Source organism: Sminthopsis crassicaudata, chromosome 3, assembly GCF_048593235.1.
Source record: "Sminthopsis crassicaudata isolate SCR6 chromosome 3, ASM4859323v1, whole genome shotgun sequence".
NCBI classification, from domain to species: Eukaryota; Metazoa; Chordata; class Mammalia; order Dasyuromorphia; family Dasyuridae; genus Sminthopsis; species Sminthopsis crassicaudata.
This window is the reverse complement of record NC_133619.1, coordinates 172,727,735-172,751,785: the sequence shown is the minus strand read 5'-3', so window position 1 is coordinate 172,751,785 and position 24,051 is coordinate 172,727,735. Positions and strand designations below refer to the sequence as shown.

General features: G+C 34.3%; 1 protein-coding gene across 1 annotated transcript in view; it reads right to left on the bottom strand.

The window, feature by feature from the left end:
• The window catches only part of MCF2L (MCF.2 cell line derived transforming sequence like), a 208,183-nt gene that overhangs the window by 18,800 nt on the left and 165,332 nt on the right, over nt 1-24,051 (bottom strand). Inside the window, 13 exon segments of the mRNA XM_074299566.1 lie at nt 1,077-1,146; nt 3,487-3,602; nt 5,427-5,493; nt 7,310-7,386; nt 8,173-8,243; nt 9,111-9,270; nt 10,309-10,500; nt 11,116-11,181; nt 11,183-11,278; nt 11,280-11,309; nt 12,202-12,321; nt 15,498-15,612; nt 23,756-23,880. Of these exon segments, the coding sequence (XP_074155667.1) occupies nt 1,077-1,146; nt 3,487-3,602; nt 5,427-5,493; nt 7,310-7,386; nt 8,173-8,243; nt 9,111-9,270; nt 10,309-10,500; nt 11,116-11,181; nt 11,183-11,278; nt 11,280-11,309; nt 12,202-12,321; nt 15,498-15,612; nt 23,756-23,880 (1,305 nt within the window).

The following is a 24,051-nucleotide window of genomic DNA, read 5'->3' as shown; positions in this document are numbered from 1 at the left end:
GACAACAGTCAATATTCCCTAAAATTGTTTCTGGATGATATACACAATCAAAACAAAATATTTCTAATAACCATTATCTGAGAAGGCAAACAGGAAAATAGAATGGTCCTTGAAAAAAACTTGCCATATGGCTTCCTTGGCATTTAAATCCAACTTAGGACAAATATACTATCAAATGTACCTGACATGGATCATAAGTTTAGAGCTAGAAAGAAGGGAACAGAAGAGAAACTAAGGCACAAAGAAATTAAATGATTTGCTCAGCATCACACAGTATCTGATATAGATTTGAATACAAGTCTTCTGATTCCACTGCTCTGCCTTTTGGTAAAATGTGGTATAGCAGTTTGTCTTATACTTCTAGGAAGTTCTTTTTTGGCCTGGCATAGGTCATTTATATGACCTATTAGTTTATAAATAAGGAAGTCATGTGATAACTTTGTCTCTAGCAATTTCAATACTGTTTGTAGTCAGAACACCTTTTTCCTTGCTTAAATTTAACTCAATGGATTTGGCCTTTTTTCTTTTTTTCTTGGGCAAGTTTTAAAACAAACTGCAAAGAGACCATTTATTCATTTATTTTACTTAAATATCAGCTCTCCAGAGATAAACATATTTCAAGAGTAGCAACTTATTTTCTTTCTTTCTTTTTTCAACAGAGTTTTTTAATCCTCAAAATGTAACCAAGAGTTTTCCATGAAGTAGACTGGGCCAACTGATTAACATTCTCAGTTCCTTCAGGCCCCCAAACAATATTTTTCTTTTGATCACTGGCTACTTTGTTTCATAGGAACTACTCAGTTTTGCAACAAATTAATGTTTCCCTTTTAGGAAAATTAGTTGCTCATGATCAATGGCAAAGGAATTAAGAATATTATTTTATCCCCTTCAATTTTTTTTTAAAATGAGCTTTAAAGGGTCATTTTCACCAGACTTGCAATTTATGTGGTGAGAATGAGGAAAACCAATGGGGATTAAGATCACAATGATTTAGTCATTTTAGCTAGAAATAGAAAGTTAAAAAACACAGTATGAGGTAGCATATCTATTGTTACTGGTTTATAATACATACATACCCTTTCTAGAAAACACCTTCCTACCAGTTCTGGGTAGTCTATGTAGTTTTCAAGTTCTCTCAGGAATATTCTAAACAGAGGAAGTTTTTATTAGACTTTATGGAAAAAAAAAATCTAAAAAGGAAACTATTTCCAATAACTACTTTTTCCCCCAGAAGACCTTTTTCAATCCCTCCCTCTGAAAAAAATCTTTGAGATATTTTTATGATTAAAAAAAAGTTACAGAAATATATTATGGTAGCAATCCTGTCTGACTTAAATAACCAGGGGCCTGAACTTGTAGACTAAAGAAATGGGTTACACCTTTGGACCTCTTTTAATATATATCTAGTTGACATGCAAAGTTCCCTTCAAAATCTTTGATTTATAAATGTAGGTGGAAGGAAATTTACAATCATAGAATCTGATTGCTCAAAAATTATTCAAGCCAGTCCCCTCATGTGGCAGATGAAGAGACAGGGACTTTGTATCTTAGGATAGAAAATTGGACAGGACTTTGGGAATTGATACAACCTAACTTTCTTAGTTGTAGTGATAAGGATTTTGAGTCCCATAAAGCTTAAATTACTTGACTAAAGATACACAGCTAATAAGAAAGGAGATTTAAACTCAGGTTTTCTTACTCCAAATGCTTTGATCCTCTCTCTACACTTTGTTCTACAAATTCCTTTTAACAAAAAATTAAATGTAACATAAACCCCAAGGGTAATTTAACGTATTACTCATGTTGTTTTTCAGTTGTTTTCAGTTGCATGTGATTCTTCCTGACCCCATTTGATGTTTTCTTGGCAAAGATACTGGAATGGTTTCTCCATTTCTCCAGCTCATTTTACAGATGAAGAAACTGAGGCAAATAGGGTTAGGCGCCTTGTCCAGAGTCACACATATTTGAGGCCAGATTTCAACTTAGTCTTAACTAAGACCCAGCACTATATTTACTATTCCACTTAGCTGCCCCCTTCTCCATATTGGGACTCAGTGAATTGCCTCATGCAATCTCCCTACCTTGTCAGATCAAATTGGAGGCTGCTGGGTTGGATAGAGTGGATAGAGTTCTGGGTAATCAGTGTCATTAGAAAGCATATTTGAGCTTCATGTGAAAAAAAATCATTAACTTTAACTTTATTGTAATAATTTAAAATATACCAGTGACTTCTGCATACTCTGAATCTATGAAGTGACTAACAAGGAGTAAGCTGGAGCATATCCACTTGATTTACCTCCTAATACAAGGTGCCTTGTGTCTTTAGGAAGTAAAATATCAAGAATTGGGGTTAATTGGGGTTAAATCCTCTACAACTGGATGGGGTGAGATATAGATGACAGAAGGGAAAAAAGGATATGAAGAAATAGAAAGCCCCAAACTCCCTTAAAGCTCTCCTCCCAAATATTAGAGCAGGGTGGGTAATGTAGATTCCCATGGTCTGTTGGCTTTCCCAAGTCCCAAGGTGGGGCATCCATCTACTCCAGCCATCACAGCTGACTCCTGGGGAAGATTCAACTATGATTTGTTTTTCATTACACAGGATAAAATAATTTCCAATAAATTTATCCTCTGATTATTATCACTACAACTTCTATTTTGAACTGTCCTTTTCTTATCCCCTGAAGGAAAATATAGAAACACACATTATGCCCCTATGATAGGGAATGCTGAAGAAATTATCCATACTACTCCCCATAAACCTGGAAGAGGCAAAAATGATCATCTCAGAACAAAGATCCCACACCCAGCCCCAGGAGGAGAAAAAGAGAAAAGCAATAAACTTCCCATATTAATTTGTTCTTCTTTAGCCATGTCCAGGAAAACAGATGGCCCTTGATCTGTGTGCCATAGGGTCAAAAACATTATCCATGCTGATAGATTTTGTTATTGTTAACACTGAAAGTTTCCCCAAAATGCCAAATTGAGAAGGTAATGAGAAGGAGGATTTCTCCTTACCAATAAGACTGAAAGAAAGGATGATGATTTGGGGAAAGACAAGTCCCACTTACTGAATTGCCAGCATGGTTTAGTAGTGACATGACTTTTTTTTTTCTCAAGACATAATACAAGACCACTGGAATGTCTGTCTATCCTACCAGTCATTAATACCCACTGGACATTCAACAACTAAAAATGTGCTTGTCTTCTTGGATTTTCATTTAAATCCAGAACCATCCTCAAATTTTAATCACTTCTAGTTGACTATGTTTCAAAATAGATATGCATCCATTACTAGGTTCTGTAACTTTGTAATCTCTCAATAGAAAACAATACATAATTTAAAAATTCAGGACATGATATGATCCAGGGTAGCTGATTTGAACTTCAAATCCTTTTAATGGAAAAGTGCATTAAGATACATTACTTACTTTAAGGAGAAGATACAATGTACTTTCTCAAACACAGAAGAACAATGCCCTTTACCTGTTATGGAAGTGATAAATCTCCTCCATATTCCCAAATAGAACATCCTTCTTATTTTGGAGGGCTGGTGAAATGAGATGCATCATTAGTGGATTATCCATCTCTGCAGCATATCCCTATGGTGCAGAAAGAAGAGAATGAATGACTCTTACTTCCAGTTGTTATTTGACTCATGAAACTCAATTGGCAAACAGATCAACAAGTCTTAGGCCACCTGTGCAAAGTCATTTGGGGGTATGTGTATAGATGGTCAACAAAGAGTTAATATAATGAGATATTTTATTTTGTTTGCTTTCTGTTTTATTTTTGATATCGAATCTCCTTTTTTCATCTAGGTTAAAAATGTATCAGGCATTGTGTTAAGTGATGGGTATATATATATATATAAAAAGCAAAAGACAGTCCTTCTCTGCATAGAGCTGGCAATCTAATGGGGAGACAATGAGCAAACAAATGTGTACCAAAAAAGCTATATACAGGATAACTAGGAAATAAATGGAGAAGGCACTGAAATTAAGAGAAATATAAAAAAGGCTTCCTGCAGAAGATAAAAGAGAAAGATAACAGTGTAGGGTCGAATTAGTTTACCAAGAGGTCAAGATGGGGAGAAGAGGAAAGAATGGTTAGTACAGGGGAAATGTCTTGGAGAGAACTAAGGGTTGGGGGAGGGGGTGTCAAGGATTGGTAGTCACTATGGTGAAAGAAAGAAGTTTGGTAAGAGGAGGTAGGAGGAGAGGTGAAATAATAAATTGTGGTTGGATAAGGGGATTTCAAAATTCTTGAACATGGAAGTAGTACATTTGTGGGTGAAGGCAAGATGAAGCATATGATTATCTTTATGTGGAGGTAAAGGTCATGTGAAATAAATAGGTTAAGAAACTGTTTGGGATTTTTGAGGGGAAAGTCAAAATGCATGTTGAAGCAGAGAGAAAAAATTGTGAGCCAAGTACTGAATTCATTGAGGAAAGAAGGAAAATGATCTGGGGGGTCTATATACCAAAGCTTTTTAAACTGTGGGTTGTGACTCACATGGGATGACATAACAATGTGGGGGACATGAAAAATTTGGCAACCAGGATTTAATTGGGCGATAGAAAGAAATACTATGAATCTCAAAGGAGGAAAGGTCTCAGTGATATTCTACCAAGATTTAGTCCTTTATGTAAAAATAAATAAGCACACCTACCTCATAAACAGGCAAATTAATAAACGGTAAAATTACATGTATATTAAAGAATTGTTTTTAAAATAAATTTCTTTATTATCAGTAAATGTTTGATTTGTATAGTTATTTTATATAACTGGAGTCAAAACTTTCTTGGGTAAAAAAGTCTTGAATAGAAAAAGTCTAAGAAGTAAAGCTATAAACAGTAACTACCAGGATTTAATTGAGTGGTAGACATGAATAGCACGAATCTTAAAAGGAGAGGGGCTCCTGAGTGATGAAAATAGGGAAGAAACCCTGGAAGTGGCAATGGGGATAAAGAAGTGATTCAACTCTCCTTTCTTGGCCAGTGAGCCACCACTTACCTAGCCTGGTGGTCTCTTACTTCCAGAGGGTTTGCTAAATTGGTGCCAGACTTAGTATGGACACCTGATTGGTTTAACCCTTCTGCAGTTCAGATCTTCTGAGCCCAAGCAAACTACCAGTCTCAACCTTTTCTAATAGTAGATCAGGAGAGAGCATGGTACCACCATTTCTGGAGTGTCTTTTCTAAAGCTAATGTACTTTACATTTAATCTATGATTGACCCTGGAGGTATATATGTGATATACAGAATAGGAACCATTTCCATAATTTCTTAATTCAAAAAGATAAAACTAATAAACAAAAAGGCCATATTTTCATTATCTAAAATTCTAAACCTACCTTAATTCTTGGACATGTGGACACTTGATACATATACATATTCCCTTCCCTTCCCTTCTCATATACCTACCTCAAGGACACAAAGCAGCTCTTCCACATATGCTCTCTCTGTTTCAATAAGCTCATTCATGACATGCCTGGAAATAAGGAAAGATGTTAACTCCTTATAGGAATATCCTTTGAAAATACATGTAAGACAGTTGTCTGAGGACTAAGACTGGTAAGCCCTTGACCATCCTATACCTAAACAGCAGGAGAGCCCTAAGGCAGGTAGTTCATAATGTTCATAAAGGCTTCCAAATTGTGAAGAGACAAGTGGTCAGGAACAGAAGGGATGATGTCAATGCATGACTCTTAAACCTTGGAGATCTGTGGAATCTTCCCATTTCCTAATTGCATGGGGATACTGAGGAGTCTTTAGCTCTAACTCCATCCCATCTGAAGGATTCAGAAACAGAATGGATAAATGGAACAAGTGTTATATTTGGAATCACAGAACCATTGTTCAAATCCCAGCTCTGCAAATTATTATCTGTGAATTCTTAGTTAAGCCACAAACTTCTAGGCTTCCTCCTTGTAAATAAGGAATAGACTCAACCTCTGAGGTCTTTTCTAAATTTAAATCTATGATTTTTGCTTAATTAGAAACATAGGGACAGAAAACTTTTGATTTTTAGAGGCTTCTCCAAAAGTTTTCACAGGCCTACCATGAGGACTGGGGCCTAACACTCCAAAACCCAAAAGCAAAATCAACTTGGCAGATCTGTAAATTACTAAGAACTGCAAAACCAAAAGAAGATTGTATACATTACATGATGATCAATTGTGATGGACTTGGTTCTTTTCAACAATGAGATGATTCAAGACAATTCCAATGGATTTGTGGTAGAAAGTGCTATTTAGATCCCGAAAGACAACTATGGAGACTGAATGTGGATCAAAGCACAGTATTTTCACCTTGTTGTTTGCTTGGGTTTTTTTTTATCTCATGTTTTTCCCTTTTTGATCTGATTTTTCTTGTTCAGAATGATGAAAATGGAAATATAAATGTTTAGAATAATTGCACATATTTAATCTATATCACATTGCTTGCTCTCTTGAGGCAGGGGGGAGAAAGATTTGCAACACAAGGTTTTGCAAAGGTGAATGTTGAAAACTATCTTTGCATGTATTTGGAAAAATAAAATACTATTTAAATTTTTTTAAAAACTTATTAAGAACTTAATATAAAGACTATATGTCTTATAGAAGAATGCCAATAGGGCCTCTGTAAATTTAGGCTTTTTTCCTCTCAAGATCTGGTAGCAATGTATTGGATTCTTGGAAATTTTCTTCATTGTATTTTGTTTGAAGCTGGTCCTTGTGGGACCAACTTCTGCAAAAGCACATTACTTTATCCATTAATCCATTCTTTACTACTGACTTTTCCAGAAAGAGCTTCCTATTAGTCCTTGTGAATTCTGGCTAAAATTTAGGGTAATTTCAATCCAAGATATCTTCTTACAGAGGTTGATTTGATATCTAGCCAAATGCAAAACACCAAGCCAGAGAATGGGTAAACTACTGAATTAGTCAAAGAATATACATCAATGTTGCAAAAATAGGAAGGAAATTATGGATCTAGAAGTTACAAAAATAAAGCAATTTTTAAATCAAGGGTCCCAGACAACAGTCTGCTTGTCAGAATTGAGTAATAAAGTGTTATTTTTTTTACCCTCTTTTTAGTTTGGTCATTAATTGGGTAAGACCTTCGACTGAGGCTCCACCTTAGCTGTTTGTATTCCATTTCCACACTGGCCTCTAAGTTTTGTCAGCACTCTTCAGAGACCTAGGTCTTAATTCTCTTTTGATTTAGCAACTTAGAATTATGAAATTCTGCTGGGACCAAGATTATGATCTTCCTGGATATGGAACCACTCAGAGGCAATCAGTACTGACTGAAGCAAAACCCACCTTCGCAATATTGCCAGATTTTCTTCATCATCCATCATTGAGCCACTTCTGCCCTGTTGTATATCACTCATTTCACTCTGCATTAGGAAAAGAAAAAAAATCAACCAATAAGGATTTATAAAATGTCTATTATGTGCTAAGAATTACATAGGAACTGGAACAACATAAAATTTAAACAAAAAGATATTTAACAAGGGTCTTCATATTGCTTTTGCTTTTCTTGTATTTTTTTTTTAAAGACACCAGTGTCAATGGCTCACTGTTCTCCTTCCCAAATGATTAAATCTGGAATATTCATGTTCTCTTTACTTAGAATGGAAAAAAAAGCCACTAGTTAGTAGGCAACTCTGTCATGAAATCTCATTGAAAATTGACTAAATTTGGGTGATTGGTAGCTTTGAAAAGAGGAAGTATTATCATGATTTTATAATAATACTGATTGTTCCTTGAACCAGACTGGATGAAAATGCAATAAGGACCCAGAAATCTCAACAAAGCAAAAGAAGTTTCCTGAGGTAAGGGAAATCCAAACTTCAGTGGGGCTTGCTATTATTATTTGTTATATCATCATCATCATTATTTATCATTACTTATGATAACCACTTAGTTTATTAGGAAGTTCCAGAGCAGACTAACTTCTAGATAAAAAGAGTTTAAAGGTGGATGAATGAATGAATGAAAAGCCATTAATATGTGCTGAGTAATGTGGTAAGTCTAGGAGCATACATACATATGTCAGATCTTATACTTAGAAGTTTATATTCTATTAAGATAAAACAATACATATCAGGGGAATTGTAGCCAGAGAAGTTGAGAGGGAAGGTGGAAAAATACAATTTTGAAGGAAAATCATCATTCACTACCTTTGCTCTTCTGTAATTTCCTCTTCTTGGCATGTTGCTTTCAGAAGAGTTCTCAGAACCTCTTCGAAGACCTGGAATGGAAAAACAATGCATGAAACTATGATTTGATTGGAGAGCTTTGAGGACTAGGATCCTCAGGCCTTTTCCTTCCACCTACCTTAATAAACTGTACCTGCTGTCCTATTTTCCCATCCAGTTTTCCTACATGTCCAACATATTCTGTGAATCAGAAATACTGATGTCTTTGCTATTGTTAATTTATTGCTGTTTAAGCTAAGATCACCACTAATGATTGAACATTTGTGCATTTGGGGATTATAGCAGTTCCATTACTGACATGGAAGGATGGGGAAGAGAAAGGTCAGATTCCTTCTATGACCTCTAAACCAGATTCTATCTTAGACATGATAGGGAAGGAAGGGTCCTAGTTGCCTTTAGGTTCTTGGCTTATTTTCCATCAGGCATTCTAGGGCAAAGGAAGGAAGGATGGAATAGGTAGAACTAGAAGTCCTTTTTTCTTAGGTCAAGATTAACTCATTCCAAACAAGTGAAGCTATAGCTAAACCTTGTGAGTTTTGTACATTTCCTCAGCTGATTATCCCTAAATTAACCAGTATGTGTTTTTTCATTTGTACAAAATTGATTAAATATTGTTTAAAATGTGAGGTCCTTGAGAAAAGGGACTGTTTATGCCTGTCTTCAAATCCCTAGAATCCAAGCTCAGTGCCTGAAACATAGCAGGTGTTAATAAATACTGACTGACTTGAAATAAGTGTCAGCAGAACTCTTATTTCAATGGAAAAGAGCAGGCAGATACCAGAGACTAGTGCTTCAATGTTGCTTTATATTTTCTATTGTCTCACATGCACCCCAATACACTTTAAGTGACACTGGGGATTCAGTACACTTATTGAATGAACAGTACTTATATAGTTTACCTGGAGAAGTGCAAGGAGATTTTGTAAATGCTTCAGGTCTTGGTGCTACTGGCTGCACTGGCCGGGTCTGCTTTGCAGCCAATTTCTTCAGGCTCACCTGTCTCTTCTGGAACATTTCTTCCATGCTCTCTTGTTTCTGAAATACCTTTTGTACATGCTCCTGAAATGAGAGTGTAACAATTATGAACTTTATGTACTTGCTTTCTAATGATTGGATTCTAAGGATTAATGTCTCATTAAAGTGAAAAAAGAAATCACAATTAGATCATGAAAGCAGAGTAGTTGCTCCAAAATAAACTCCTTAAAAATTGTATTTTTAAACATTTCTATTAGCACTGTAGTAATTCTTGTGATTCAGTTCAGGGTGATATGCCTGATTAAATACATTGATAACCAAGGTGCATATAGAGGACTGTGGTGGAAAGAGTGAGAGTTCTGGAAATGATGTTGTGTTATGAAGGGCTGATAACTGTATATTGTTCCTTCTGGAGAAGAAAAGGGCCAAAACAAACAGCCTTTAAATATCTGAAGGACTGTTATGAAGAAGAGAAATTTATTCTGTGTTGAGTTTAGAGAGTAGAGCCAGGGAAAAGCTGTTGTGAGGTAGATTTTGAATGAATGTAAGGAATTTTTGTTGCCAAATAGAGCTGACCAAGAATGGGTTAAGAGGAATTCATAAAGTAGTGAGCTTCCCATTACTGGAAACATTCAAGCAGAGTCTGGTTAGATAGTGATCTATCCAGAAATGTTGCAGAAGACAATCGGCCATTGAGAAGAAGACTGGATTTGATAACATCTGAAGTTTTTTTTTTTTTTTTAATAAAAGTTTAGAATAGAACAGTTATGAAAATAATGGGTAAAATTTATTTCATACACATATATGTATGTATGTATATATATATATATATATATATATATATATATATATATACATACATATCCATAATCAAGCAGTATGAAGGGAAGCTTGACAATTTCAAATAATATACTTTTTTGTGGTTCTGTCATGTGTATAAAAATAGTTTTTTTGGTAGTGTTTAAGTTCCAAATTTAAAAATAAATGCATAATTAATTGTAATTTAAATTTTAAAACTTTAAGAGTTGGGAAATCTCTATTCAGTAGGGTAAAATTTTTTTTAATTATGAAAATAACCATCCGCAAAAATTTATTTTACCCATGGTCACATGTTAATATTACCTTTAGATCTGGATTGAGAATACATTCATATTCTTTGTAAACTTTATTTAACTCCTGGATTTTGTTTTTTGCACCAGTGTCTAAAAACTTCTCGATCTCTTGTAGGGCTGACTCAGCTCCATCCTGGGATTGGCATTTGTCCACTGGCTGGGAAGCTAGCAAGTAAATACCTTCATCACACCATTTCATAGACTAGATACATAAAACACAGGAGAAGTAAAAGAAAAGAAGACATCAGGAAATGCACTGGAAGATTGTGAAATTTGTCATTTTTATAAATTATAAATTTGCCAAATTGTGTAACTTGTCATTTTTTTGCTAAAAGCAATTCTTCTCTGATAAACACATAGCCCATGGAATACTTCAGTTTTAGAAATATGACTCAAAACACTGAATCTTTATACTTTTGCCACTACATATTATATATTCCCCAGAATGGAAAATCATAATTTGAAGTTAATTGGATTTTCTTCAGTGTTATATCTACTGAAAGAAAAATAAACTAAGCCCAAACATCAAATAGAATAAAAGATCAGTATGGGTGGGTAAGTTGCCATTTCTTTATCAGGTGCCACAACCAGATTTCATAAACACACACAACTAAATTATACAGACACATAAAATATACCAACACATTTGCTAGATCCCAAGAGAAAAATAAAGGACTATAGGAAACCTCGAGAAATATTATTGATACCACGCAGATGAGGAAGAAACTGGAGACATGGGATCACATGACTGGCTGTTTTAAAAGTAAGAGAAACACAGTGGAGAAAGGCAAGGAGAGACTTTCATTTCCAAAACTACCTTTTCAAGAAGCTTATGAAGTTCCAGTGACTGATGGAGAAGATTCTTTCTTTTACTCATTTCAGCTAGAAAATTCATCACAGAGATGCTGGAGTTCATTGCATTTTGGTGAGATAGAGTCCACAGCATAATGCTTGCTTTGGATCAACTGGTTACCTTCCAAAAGACAAAGCCCTAGCCTTCTCTACTGCTTCCTGAAAAAGAAAGACATCATTTAAAAATTGATTGGGGCTTAGTTGGGTTATATGCAACTTGGAAGCTATTTTCAGGGCAATGGAAAGCACTGTAATTAAGGTGTTATTGGCCAAGGTGTTATGAGGATGCTATTTTCTTTGCTTATTATTGTAATTATTCACACACTACTCAAATCATGGAGCTGGCTAGCAAACTAGCCATGATGGGAAAGGCTAGAACAACACCAAAAATCCATTCATTTGGGGTATTTCCACATTGTTCTGGTGGAACCTCTTTTTTTCCTCACTCAATGCTTTATAAATAAAAATTTTAAATGTATCAATACAAAATTATTCACACACACACACACACACACACACACACACACACACACACACACACACACACAACACCCTACAGCTATGAGAGCAAAATATAGGGAACCTATATGGCAAAAAGGGAACTTGAAAAAATCAGTAGCTCAACGAGATTTGTATCTAAGAAAGGTAAGAGGGATCATCATGTATAACTGCACATGATACTGCTAAGTTTTTATATTGATAATTTAGTAGTGTTGAAAAACTCTGGATGAAGAATTCAGAATGGATGGAGAATACTTAAAGCAAACCATTTTCTAGCTTGTTCAGTTTCTCTGGCAAGATGAACTTGTCATTAATTATATTTATAACAATTATGGTTTTATAATAAAACTTTTAAGTTATAAAATCTTACTGTATCATTGTAGAAATGATGAACATGAAAGCCAAATGACTATATCATAGGCATCTCTGTCTCTCTTAAGTGAACTTGAGACATTAGGTACTAGAAAGAAACCTTTTCCAATAATTAGATACCATCTTACAACTTAAATAGTAAATGTTAATTGTGGAATTGACACATCAGATGACTTACATTGGATTTTTCTTCAAAGCTAGTAAGGTCTTTCAACATGTGTTCCACATGAGCATAACTATTTCCCACATCAGTAAAGGCTGATAACCTCTCTGATACAACGTCTAGGATGGCTTTCACCTAGGAGAAAGAGAAGGGAATGGGAAGAGAGAGCAACACCATTGTCAATGAGGGTTGGGATAGAGAAACATCCACTATCAACACATTTGGCAGTACTCACATGAAGGCATTCCTTTCTGTGGAAAATTAAGATATAATATTTAAAGATCAAGGCAAAGAAAAAGAATCCAAAATCTGCCTAGTGATATCATGTCATCAAGCTGAAAAAAGATCAAGCTAGTAATGTGAGTGTGCCAGAAGGTAGGATTTTTCAAAAATTCTTACCTGAAAAAAGTTAAGTAAAAATTTATTATTTAACAAAAAAAAGTGATTTAAAAACTATTTGCAGAGGAATGTACTTAGACATGACATTGGAAGGTTCCTTTGAGGCCATTTAATTTACTTGCCTTCTGTGCTGCAGGCTGATAAAGAAAACAGAGCACCTAGCCTGAAGTGAGGAAGACTCATCTTCCTAAGCTCATATTTGCCCTCAGACACTTATTAGCTGGTGTGACCCCGGGCAAGTCACTCAACCATGTTTGCCTTGGTTTCCTCATTTGTAAAATGAGCTGGAGAAGAAAATGGCAAGCTACTCCAGTATCTCTTCCAAGAAAAACCTCAAATGAGGTCACAAAGAGTTAGATGCGATTGAACAAAAAAATTTGACAGATGGGGAACTGAGGTTAAGTGATATTCCTAAGGTTATGTAGTGCATTCATATATTACAGGAAGATTTAAAAAAAAATAAAAAACTGTGACAATAAGAATTTAGTTCAGTATACTAGAAAGATAACTGAATATGGAGTCAAAAGGTGTTCAAATCCTGGCTCTGTCACTTACTACCCATATATCAATTAAACACCAATAAGGGTGCGCAGCACAGAGAAGGTATTCAGTAAATAGGTATGGATATGGATTGTTGCTTGCAATCACTGATCCAAGAGAGTATTTACATATCAATTTAGAAAGTTTGTTTCACAAAAACAACTCTGTGAAATGGGCACTACAAGGATGATTATCACTCTCATTTTATAGGAGAACAGTGCCATGTTCTAAGTCACATGACTTTCTAAGGGGTCAGAGCATAAAACCCAAGTCTATAGATTCATTGCATCATGATGTCACCAAAAATATGAGGTTGATTTTAGAACCTGTTATATTTTAATTAACTCAATTTTCATTTTGTTTTTTATCTTCATGAAGAAAAGTTTACAAGCACAGAAAAGCTAGATTAAGATGCTGAGAGAATGATTTTGTTTTCTCTTGAGATCTGCCCAATCCTGCAGAACAAACAAAGGAGCTGGCAGAGTTTTAAAAAACCTCTTGGGATAAAGACATGAAAGCCTGCTGCAGTGCTGTTAAGCACTTCTAAGCCCCAGGAGATTCGACTTTTTAATACTTAAGCATTTCTGGTGGTAGGGATAAGCATGGGAAACTTAGTAGAATCAAGAGTTAGCCACTAGAATGTAGTGATTCATGAGACAGCTAAAGGATGAAATCAGGGGCTAAAGTAAAAATTCTGAGCTGACATTCCTTTTAAATCAAACAACTTTTGTTTTCATTTTGTATTTTCATTTGGACTTATTAAGGATGCTGGATGAGTCTATTCTTCACTTAAAGTCTCTTGGAACCCCTGGTTCCTTTCAAAGCTCAGCTCAAATACCTCCCCTTTCACAAGGCATAGCTTGACCCCTTCTTTCCCCCACAGTTACTGATGCTTTTCCTCACTTTGTATTCATTGTGTATATACTTTGTTTTGAATTATATGTATGTGCTGCTTCTTCCCTGTGTACCCTCCCTGAGGATAGAAATGTTTATTTCTGTCTTTGTATCCCCAGGAACTAGCACAGAGCTTGGCAGTGAATTGAATTCTGAGTTTCTGGTGCTTTAGTTTTTGGTCATATTAGATACCTAATTAGTCACCTAATGATGCTGCTTAATCTTATGTTTTCTGTAGATCTTTATCAATGAACACTCTGGGTTGTGGTTATAAAAGCTGAGGAACATAGATCTAGAACCAGAAAGGAGCTTAGAGGCCATGTAGTCAAACTCCTTTATTTTATAGATGAGGAAACAGGTTTACAGATGAGAAAACAGAGAAGTTAGGGGACTTAACCAACATCACAGAGCTAGTAAATGGTTAGTCTTGCTATTTTCTGCTTCTTGCCTGGAGAAGATCTCACAAATAATAGGAATTAGACCTCTATTATATATGTTAACAAATGAAGAGTATCCTGTAGGAAATAAAATTGCTGATATGTCTACAACACATATTATATAAATTGCTGATATGTCTACAACACATATTATATAAGTGTATTCTCAAAAGGTAACCAAAAAATAACACAACTGAATTCTAATATTCTCTTTTTCCTTACCAAATTTAACATTGTTTTTAATAAGCATCAAATAAAACTGATATTTTTTATTCAAAATTGGTTTTAAAGCCTTATGCAAATTTGTCCACTATGATTTAGTTTTGAAGACCTATAATTTTTTTCTTTTTTTTCCTCCTTTCTCCCCTTCCTATCTCTCCCTCCTTGCCTCCTTTCTTCCCTCTCCTTCTCCTTCTCTCTCTCTCCTTCCTTCTGCCCACTTCTTTTATAAATCCTTCCTTTGTTACTTTCCTCCTTAGAATTCTTAAATAATTTACTGTCTATATAACATGTACTCAGTCCATATATAGCATCCCTGGTTTTCTGGTTTGATCAAATATGCTCTGTCTTCTAAATCCTGATATCCCTTTCTAGCAGTCTTATCACATGAGGTATTACATTGTATTATAGGAGGGTTTTTTTTTTTTGGCTCTTTTTAATTCCATTCTCCTGCTAAAGACCTACTCTGTTGTAACTTTAGGACTCTTAAAGGCTATATCAGCAGTGCCCTACCTCTGCAAGTCCTAAAAAAGTGAAAATTGATTAAAGGCATTGTAACAGACTATATATCTATTATGCTAGGACTAGCCTAGCTAAGTGTGGAAGGTGTCACTATCAGAAGGGATAATTTTTTGTGTGTTTGTGAGTAGGGAGAGCACAATGACTCATGAAGACTGCCTACTAATGTGTAGAGAATGTCAAGCTTATGGATGGACAATCTAGGAACTTAGAGGATTTCTCCTTCTGATGACAATCATTGCTTGACAACTGCAATATTTAGGAGCATACCTCAAGTTTTACTGGAGTCTTGTGACCACTCACCTCTCTAAAGTTCTGTTCAAAATTCCGGAGCTGTAGACACTGCTCAAGTTTCTGCTGATGTTTAGCCCAAAATTCATCAAAAGCAGCTTCTGTTTCACCCAGATGATCCAAAAGCCTAAGAGAAAGGTTAAGATATATACATATCAGACCATGATAAATTGTCCCTCAGAGGTAAATCATTTGCTTTCCTTTTCATTTGACATCAGGAGATAGAAGACCTTACCAAGGAGAAATAAATCCTACCAAAATAACATATTTGACTTGTCATATAAATGGCAACTATTTTATTTTTATTACATGGCTTCTGAGAGTTCCCCTAAGGTTTTAATTTAGTCACAAAATAACATAGATTTAGTAAACCAATGCAAAATGAAAAGAACAGAACCAAAAGAACATTCTTCACAGTAACAGCCACATTGTATGATCAACTATGGACAACCTATCTTTTCTTAGAAATACAATGATCCAAAACAATTACAAAGGATTAATTAATGAAAAATGATACCACATCCAGAGAAAGAACAGATGGATTCTGAATATAGATCAAAGCATACATTTTTCACCTTCTCTAATTTTTCTTTTTTTTCCTTTTGGTCTGTTTCTTCTTAACAACTAGGAAATATAGAAATATATTTTATATGATTACACATACATAATCTATGTAAAATTGCTTACCATTTTAGGAAGAAGAGAGTGAGGGAGAAAATTTTTTTTTAAATTAATGACAAAAATTGTTTGTACATATAATTTGAAAAAATACAATTTATCCAAAACAACAACATAGGTTTCAATTTGGGAAAGACTTTAAAGATCACTTTCTAAGGGAAAGACTAATAGAAAGGAAAACAGAAGAATTAGAGGAAAGGTTTAAAAAAGGGGGAGGGATTCTAAAGGGGAAAGACTATTTGAGAGAGGGAAGAGGGAATAGGAAAGAGAAAAGAAAAACCTAGGGTAAATAAGATGGAAGCAAACACAGAATAAGTTTTTTTTAACTGTGAATGTAATAAACACCACCATAAAACGGAAGTGCATAGAAGACTGGATTAACACAAAATATTGTTTAAGAAACACATTTAAAGCATAGTGATACATATAAAGTGAAGATAAAGGGCTACAGCAGAAGCACTTATGCTTCAGGTGAAGAAAAAATCAAATCAAGTGAAAGCGAAGATATATCTAATTAAAAGAGATAAGGAAGGAAACTATATCTTACTAAAAGGTACCAGAAATAAGAAAGCAATATCAATACTAAACATATATGCACCAAGTGGTATAGCACGGAAATTCCTAGAGGAGAAGTTAAGAAGATGCAAGAAGGAAAAAGACAGAAAAACTATACTAGTGGGAGATCTCAACCTTGCTCTTTCAAAACTGGATAAATCGAATCACAAAATAAATAAGAAAAGTGGAGGAGATAAACAAAGTGTTCGAAAAGTTAGATATGCACTACACACCTCTCAGATTGGCTAAAATGACAGAAAAAGATAATAACAAATGTTGGAGGGGATGTGGGAAAACTGGGACACTGATACATTGTTGGTGGAACTATCTACAGATCTAGCTATTCTAGAGAGCAATTTGGAACTATGCTCAAAAAGTTATCAAACTGTGCATACTCTTTGATCCAGCAGTCTTACTAATGGGCTTATATCCCAAAGAGATCTTAAAGAAGGGAAAGGGACCCACATGTGCAAAAATGTTTGTGGCAGCCCTTTTTGTAGTAGCTAGAAACTAGAAATTGAATGAATGCCCATCCATTGAAGAATGGCTGAATAAATTGTGGTATACTAATGTTATGGAATATTATTGTTCTGTAAGAAATGACCAGCAGGATGATTTCAGAGAAGCTTGGAGAGACTTACATGAACTGATGCTAAACAAAATGAGCAGAGCCAGGGGAACAACAAGATTATACAGTGATCAACTGTGATGAACATGGCTCTCTTCAACAATGAGATGATTCAAACCAGTTCCAATTGTGCAGTAATGAAGAGAATCAGCTACACCCAGAGAGAAAACTAGGGGAAATGAGTGTGGACCACAATATAGCATTTCTACTCTTTTCTGTTATTATTTGCTTGCATTTTTGTTTTCCTTCTCAGGTTTTTTTTTCTTTTTCTAAATCAGATTTTTCTTGTGCAGTAAGATAATTATATAAGTATGTATACATATTTTGGATTTAACATATACTTTAATATATTTAACACGTATTGAACTACCTGCCATCTGGGGGAGGGGGTGGGGGGAAGGAGGGAGAAAGTTGGAACAGAAGGTTTGCAAGGGTCAATGTTGAAAAATTATCCTTGCATATATTTTGTAAATAAAAACAAACAAATAAATAAAAAAGAAAAGGTATGATAGAGCTTTGGAGAAAATTAAATGGAGGCAGAAAGGAGATTACTTTTTTCTTAGAGATTCATGGAACTTATACAAAAATTGACCATGTATTTGGGCATAAAAACCTACCAAAATCAAATGCAGAAAGGTAGAAATAGTAAATGCATTTTTTTTCAGATCATGATGCAATAAAAATCACATGCAATATAAGGCCAAGAGAAAATAGACCAAAAAGTAATTGGAAACTAAACAATCTCATCCTAAAGAATGAATGGGTGAAACAGTAAATCATAGACACAATAATTTCATCCAAGAGAATGACAATAATAAGACAACATACTAAAATTTGTGGGATGCAGCCAAAGAGATAAAAAGGAAATTTTATATCTCAAAATGCCTACTTGCATAAAATAGAGAAAGAAAAAAAATCAATGAGTTGGGCTTGCAACTAAAAAAGCTAGAAAAATAACAAATTAGCCCTGCCCCAATACTAAACTTGAAATTCTAAAAATAAAAGGAGAGATTAATAAAATTGAAAGTAAAAAAAAAACTATTGAATTAATAAAAATAAAAGTTGGTTTTATGAAAAACCAATCCAGCAAAGTTGCAGGATACAAAATAAATCCACATAAATCATCAGCAATCTTATATATCACTAACAAAATCCAATAGCAAGAGATAGAAAGAAAAATTCCATTTAAAATAGCTGTAGATAGTATAAAATATTTGGGAATCTATTTGTCAAGGGAAAGTCAGGAATTATATAACAAAACTACAAAATACTTTACGCAAAAAACAACTGGAAAAACATCAAGTGCTCTTGGATAGGTCAAGCAAATATAATAAAGATGACAATACTACCTCAACTAATCTATTTATTTAGTGCTATGCCAATCAAACTTTCAAGAAACTCTTTTACTGACCTAAAAAAAAATAACAAAATTCATTTGGAGGAACAAAAGGTCAAGAATTTCAAGGGAATTAATGGGGGGGGGGAGAGAAAGCAAATAAAGGTGGCCTAGCTATACCAGATCTAAAATTATATTATAAAGCAGTGGTCATCAAAACCATTTGGTATTGGTTAAGAAACAGAGTAGCTGATCGGTGGAATAGATTAGGTTCATAGGACAAAATAGTCAAGGACTACAGCAATCTAGTGTTTGTAAAACCCCAGCCTTTGGGATAAGAATTCACTATCTGACAAAAACTGTGGGGAAAATTGAAAACTAGTATGGCAGAAATGAGGCACTGACCTACACCTAACACCATACATCAAGATAAGGTCGAAATGGGTTTATGATCTAGACATAAAGAATATTATTATAAACAAATTAGAAGAACATAGGATAGTTTACCTCTCAGATCTGTGAAGGAGGAAATAATTTGTAACCAAAGAAGAATTAGAGATCATTATTGATCAAAAATAGATCATTTTAATTATGTTAAGTTATAAAATTTTTGTACAAACAAAACTAATACAGACAAGATTAGAAGAGAAGCAATAAACTGGGAAAACATTTTTACATTTAAAGGCTCTGATAAAGGCCTCATTTCTAAAATATGTAATTAACTCAAATTTATAAGAATTCAAGCCATTCTCCAATTGATAGTCAAAGGATATGAACAGACAATTTTCAGATGAAGAAATTGAAACTATATCTAGTCATATGAAAAGGTGCTCCAAATTACTACTGATTAGAGAAATACAAATTAAGGCAACTTTGAGATACCACTACACACGTGTCAGATTTGCTAAGATGACATGAAAAAATAATGACAGATATTGGAGGAGATGTGGGAAAATTGGGACATTGATATATTGTTGGTGGAACTGTGAATGGATCCAACCATTCAGGTGAGCAATTTGGAACCATGCTCAAAAAGTTATCAAACTGTGCATACACTTTGATATACTGGGTTTATATCCTAAAGAGATCTTAAAGGAGGGAAAGAGTCCCACAGATGCAAAAATGTTTGTAGCAGCCCTTTTTGCTGCTGAGATACCTCCTACTTTACTGAGAAAAGAGCTCATATATATTCTTTATCTTACTTTGTAATGCCTCTATAATGCCTTTAACATTTTTTTCTCTTTGTTCCATTCTCTTACAAAGAAAAGGGCCCTTCCTCATGCCATTGTCAACCTCTGTCCTTGTACCCTTAGTCCCATGCTCTTCTATTTCTTCTGAGAGCTCCTTTGATCATCTCTGTTCCCTTTCTAATTTTCAGTCTTCTCATTCTATCTCTTTTCTTCTACAAATATGCCCAATATTTTCTCCATCCAGAAGAAGGCATCACCTGATTTTACCATTCCCTCAAACTATTATCCCACTTTTCACTTCCCTTTTACAATCAAATTCCCAGGTGGAGGAAAACACATACACACACACACACACACACACACACACACACACACACTCTCACAAAACTATCTATACTCATGACCAATACTTTTCTCTCTTCCCACTCACTGCTCAGTTCTTTGCAGTCTCTCTCTTGATCTCAACACTTGATTGAAACTGCTTTCTCCAAGAGTAGAAATATTCACTTCATTGTTAAATCTGTCCTCCATGCTTAGAATTATCTTTCTTTTTATCTCTACCTCTGCCTTTTCTGGCTTCTCTAATTTAAAATTCTGCTTTCTGAAAGAAAATTTTCTTTATCTCTCTTAATATTAGTGCCTTCTCTCCAAGATAATCTCTAATTTGTCCTACATATATATCTTGGTTGCACATTGTTATCTTCACATTCTGTCTCCTATCATACTGTGATCTCACAGTCTTTCTTTTGCCCTTTTTTTTGAATCTCCAGAATTTAGCACAATGACTAGGGAATAGCAGGCACTTAATAAATGTTTATTGACTTACTTAACCACCTCTTCCTTCTGTATACTCTCTCTTCTTTTAGTTCTTCTGGTTTTTCTCCTATTTGTCTAACTTCTCTTTTTTCTTTATGAATCTTTATGAAGCCCCCTAAGCATGTGCTATCTCCTATTTATATACACACAAACTCCTCCCACATATGTATATATAATACACACACACATATTCATTCAGCTCCATCTTCTCATTTCTAGCCTGCATCATCAATGATTAAAGAGCTCAAAATCAATAAATTTCCTATAGGCATTCTATATTTAACACATCCAAATTCAAATTTATTCTTTCTTCCACCATCTTCCAGTATAATTATTTCTTTTCTTAACTTGTCTATTTAAGTATAGGGTACCACTATCCTCTTAGACACCCTAATTCACATTTTTTCCAGTGCCATTCTCTCATTTTCCCTCTTCCTTTAACATTTTTCATTCATGTTTGAAATTGTCTTCTTGCCACTCATAGCCTTTACTCTGGATGACTGAACTCTATTCACTTTCATCTGGACTGGAAAGCTGTTTCTAATTGGACTGCTGGCTTTCAGCTTCTCCTTTCTCTCATCTAACCTCCATATAGCTATCAAAAATAGTCTTCCTAAAGCATCCACTAATCCTGCATTAAGGAGCTTCTAGTATTCTCCCATTGCCCTAAAGATAATGCAATCTCCTCAGTTTGACATTTAATTCCTTTCACAACCTAGCTCAGAATGACTTTTCCTGACATATTTCATATTCCTCTGCTTCACATACTCTATATTCCTTCCACCTGTTACCTAAAGTCAGAAATAGCTTTCTTGACTCAGTGTGCCTTTATACAGGTCATCCTCTATGTCTGGAATGTAATTTTTTTTTCTGAGGATGCTTAGCTTCCTTCAAAATTCAGTTTTTTTCTATAGCAAGTCTTTCTTAATATCTTTTCTCAAGTTTTTATGTATAAACATTTCTGGTTATACTAGATTCTCCTTAATATTATGTAAGTTCCCATAGGAAAGCATTTTTTATCCCTAACATTTAACAAAGTGCCTTAATCAAGTGAGGTACTTAATAGACTCTTGTTGGGTTAGGAAGAATTGTCTCTAGGACACCACAGGAAAACCCTCTGTTAGCAGTTTTCATTCTTCCCTGGTACCCACCATTTGGTTCTATTTAAAGGACATTAGGCTCCACTTTGATGACTGTGGGAAACTAATCTAATCAGAACAAGCATACAAATGATCTGGCATAGAAAAATCTAAGACTTAAAAAACCCTTCTAGGCCCTGCTGGCAACAGATTAATAAGATTACTTATATATTTACATAGATGAAAACTTGGTCACTTTAGAAATCATTGAAACCATGGTGGAGCTGTGTTCAAATCCTGCCTCTCTGAAGTATTAGCTATATAATTTATTAGCTAAATAATTCCCTTAGCCTTAATTTTCTCACTTGTAAAAAGAATATTATAATAAGCACTTATTTTCCAGTATTGTTTTAAGAATAAAAGTAAGATTATATTTGTAAAGCACTGTAATCTTAAAGCACCATAGAAATAATGTCATATTATAAGACTATATTTATATGATTTTAAATTGTGTTATACCATGTTATGATATGGTGAAGGACCTTGAACCTTTGTTCCAAGAACTTGGAGAGCAATATCATAATACAGTGGGAAGACCTTCATGAATTGATGCATAATAAAGTGATTGGAACAAGGAGAAGGATTTGTACTATGACAAGTTTGTAGAAAAAACAACTTTGAAAGCCTGAGAACTCTGGTCAAGGTAATGATAAATAATTAGTCCAAAGAACTGATGGCAAATGTTACTCACCATCATCAGAGAGATGATGACTTTAAAATACATACCCAATGTGGGAATTTATTTTGCTAAATTATGCATGTTTACTATGAAGGTTTTGGTTTTTTGTTTTATTTCATGCTGAGTGATAATGAAAAGGATGAATTATAAATATGGGTACAAAAGCATTTTCATTTTAAAGCAAAAAGATATAGATCTCTGCATTTCCAGACTGATTTAGAAAACCACAAATTAACATTATTCATGTTGTATTATATTTTAAAATTTTACTCTGTTAAAAATTTTCCCATTACATTTTAATCTGGGTTCTGGCCAAATTTGGGGATTTTGCAGCTAGAACACGTTTGACTTCTCTAATCTAATCTAATTTATAAATAGTAATTAATAGCTTCCAAAGTATTTATCTTATATGATTTGCCTACAGTTGCATTGCTGGGAGATCAAATGTAGTGATCCAGTGTCTAATACATCATGTAGCTTTTCAATTTAAAACATCTAACTTAAAAATGTGAGTTGGTTACTGACCTAGAAACTCACCTAGAAATATCTGCTAAGTGATTGATTCCCTTTCTATTAACTGAAAAAAAATATGATTCTCTTACTCCAAAGGGATACTATAAGTTCAAAGGAGAAAGTAAATGCAAAAATACTTTGAAAGAGGAAGAAACAGGAGGACAGTAAACCAAGACATTATTCTTATTGTTGTTTGGAATCACAAATAATTCTCCCAGTTTTATAATTTAGTGGTTTCCATTTCAAGGAAAATCCTGAATTACAAAAGGATGTTTCTTTTGGAATTCAGAGGGATATGTGCCTACAATTTCATAAAAGCATAGATTGTAGTGCTAGAAGTAATTTCTAATCTCTTCTTTTTACAAATGAAAGCCTTGAAGCTCAGAGAGAATCAGTGAATTGCTCAGTCACTCAGAGATACATTCAACACAGAGACTAGAATCCATTTCTCCAGATCATAACCAGTTTGCTACACTTTGCCACTGTATAATTTGGCCTCTATCTACCTGGTTACTCAAGCAGCATTTAGTTTCCTTTGCAAATGTGAACACCTTTCTAAAATCTCTTGAATTAAGTAAAATTTGACCATGTATATTTGTTATAAGATTCCCCACCCCCAGTTGATCCAAGAAAAGAGTTAAAAAGAAAAGAGATTAAATACTTGTCAATTGAAATAAAAATTATTTAAAAAGAAAAGGAAGAAAAACATCCATAAACATTTCCCAGCTCCTCTCACCTCTGCACTGTGGTTTGATTGTCAAGCTGATCTTGATTTAGATTGTACTCAGGATTCTTGGCCAGTGGCTCTCTAATGCTTTCAAGGATAGTGTGTCCCTCTTTTAATGCTAACATCATATCTTCCTGTGGAAAGACATCATTTCATTCAAATTTGTTCATCAGAGTTTTAGAGATTCAGCATTTAAAATATAATTAATCATTAGAACTTAAGCTATTAGCTAATCAAATCTGAAAGAGCCAATTTAAAGAATGGAATGGAAAGCAGGGAAAAATTATAAAGGACTGTGACAATAT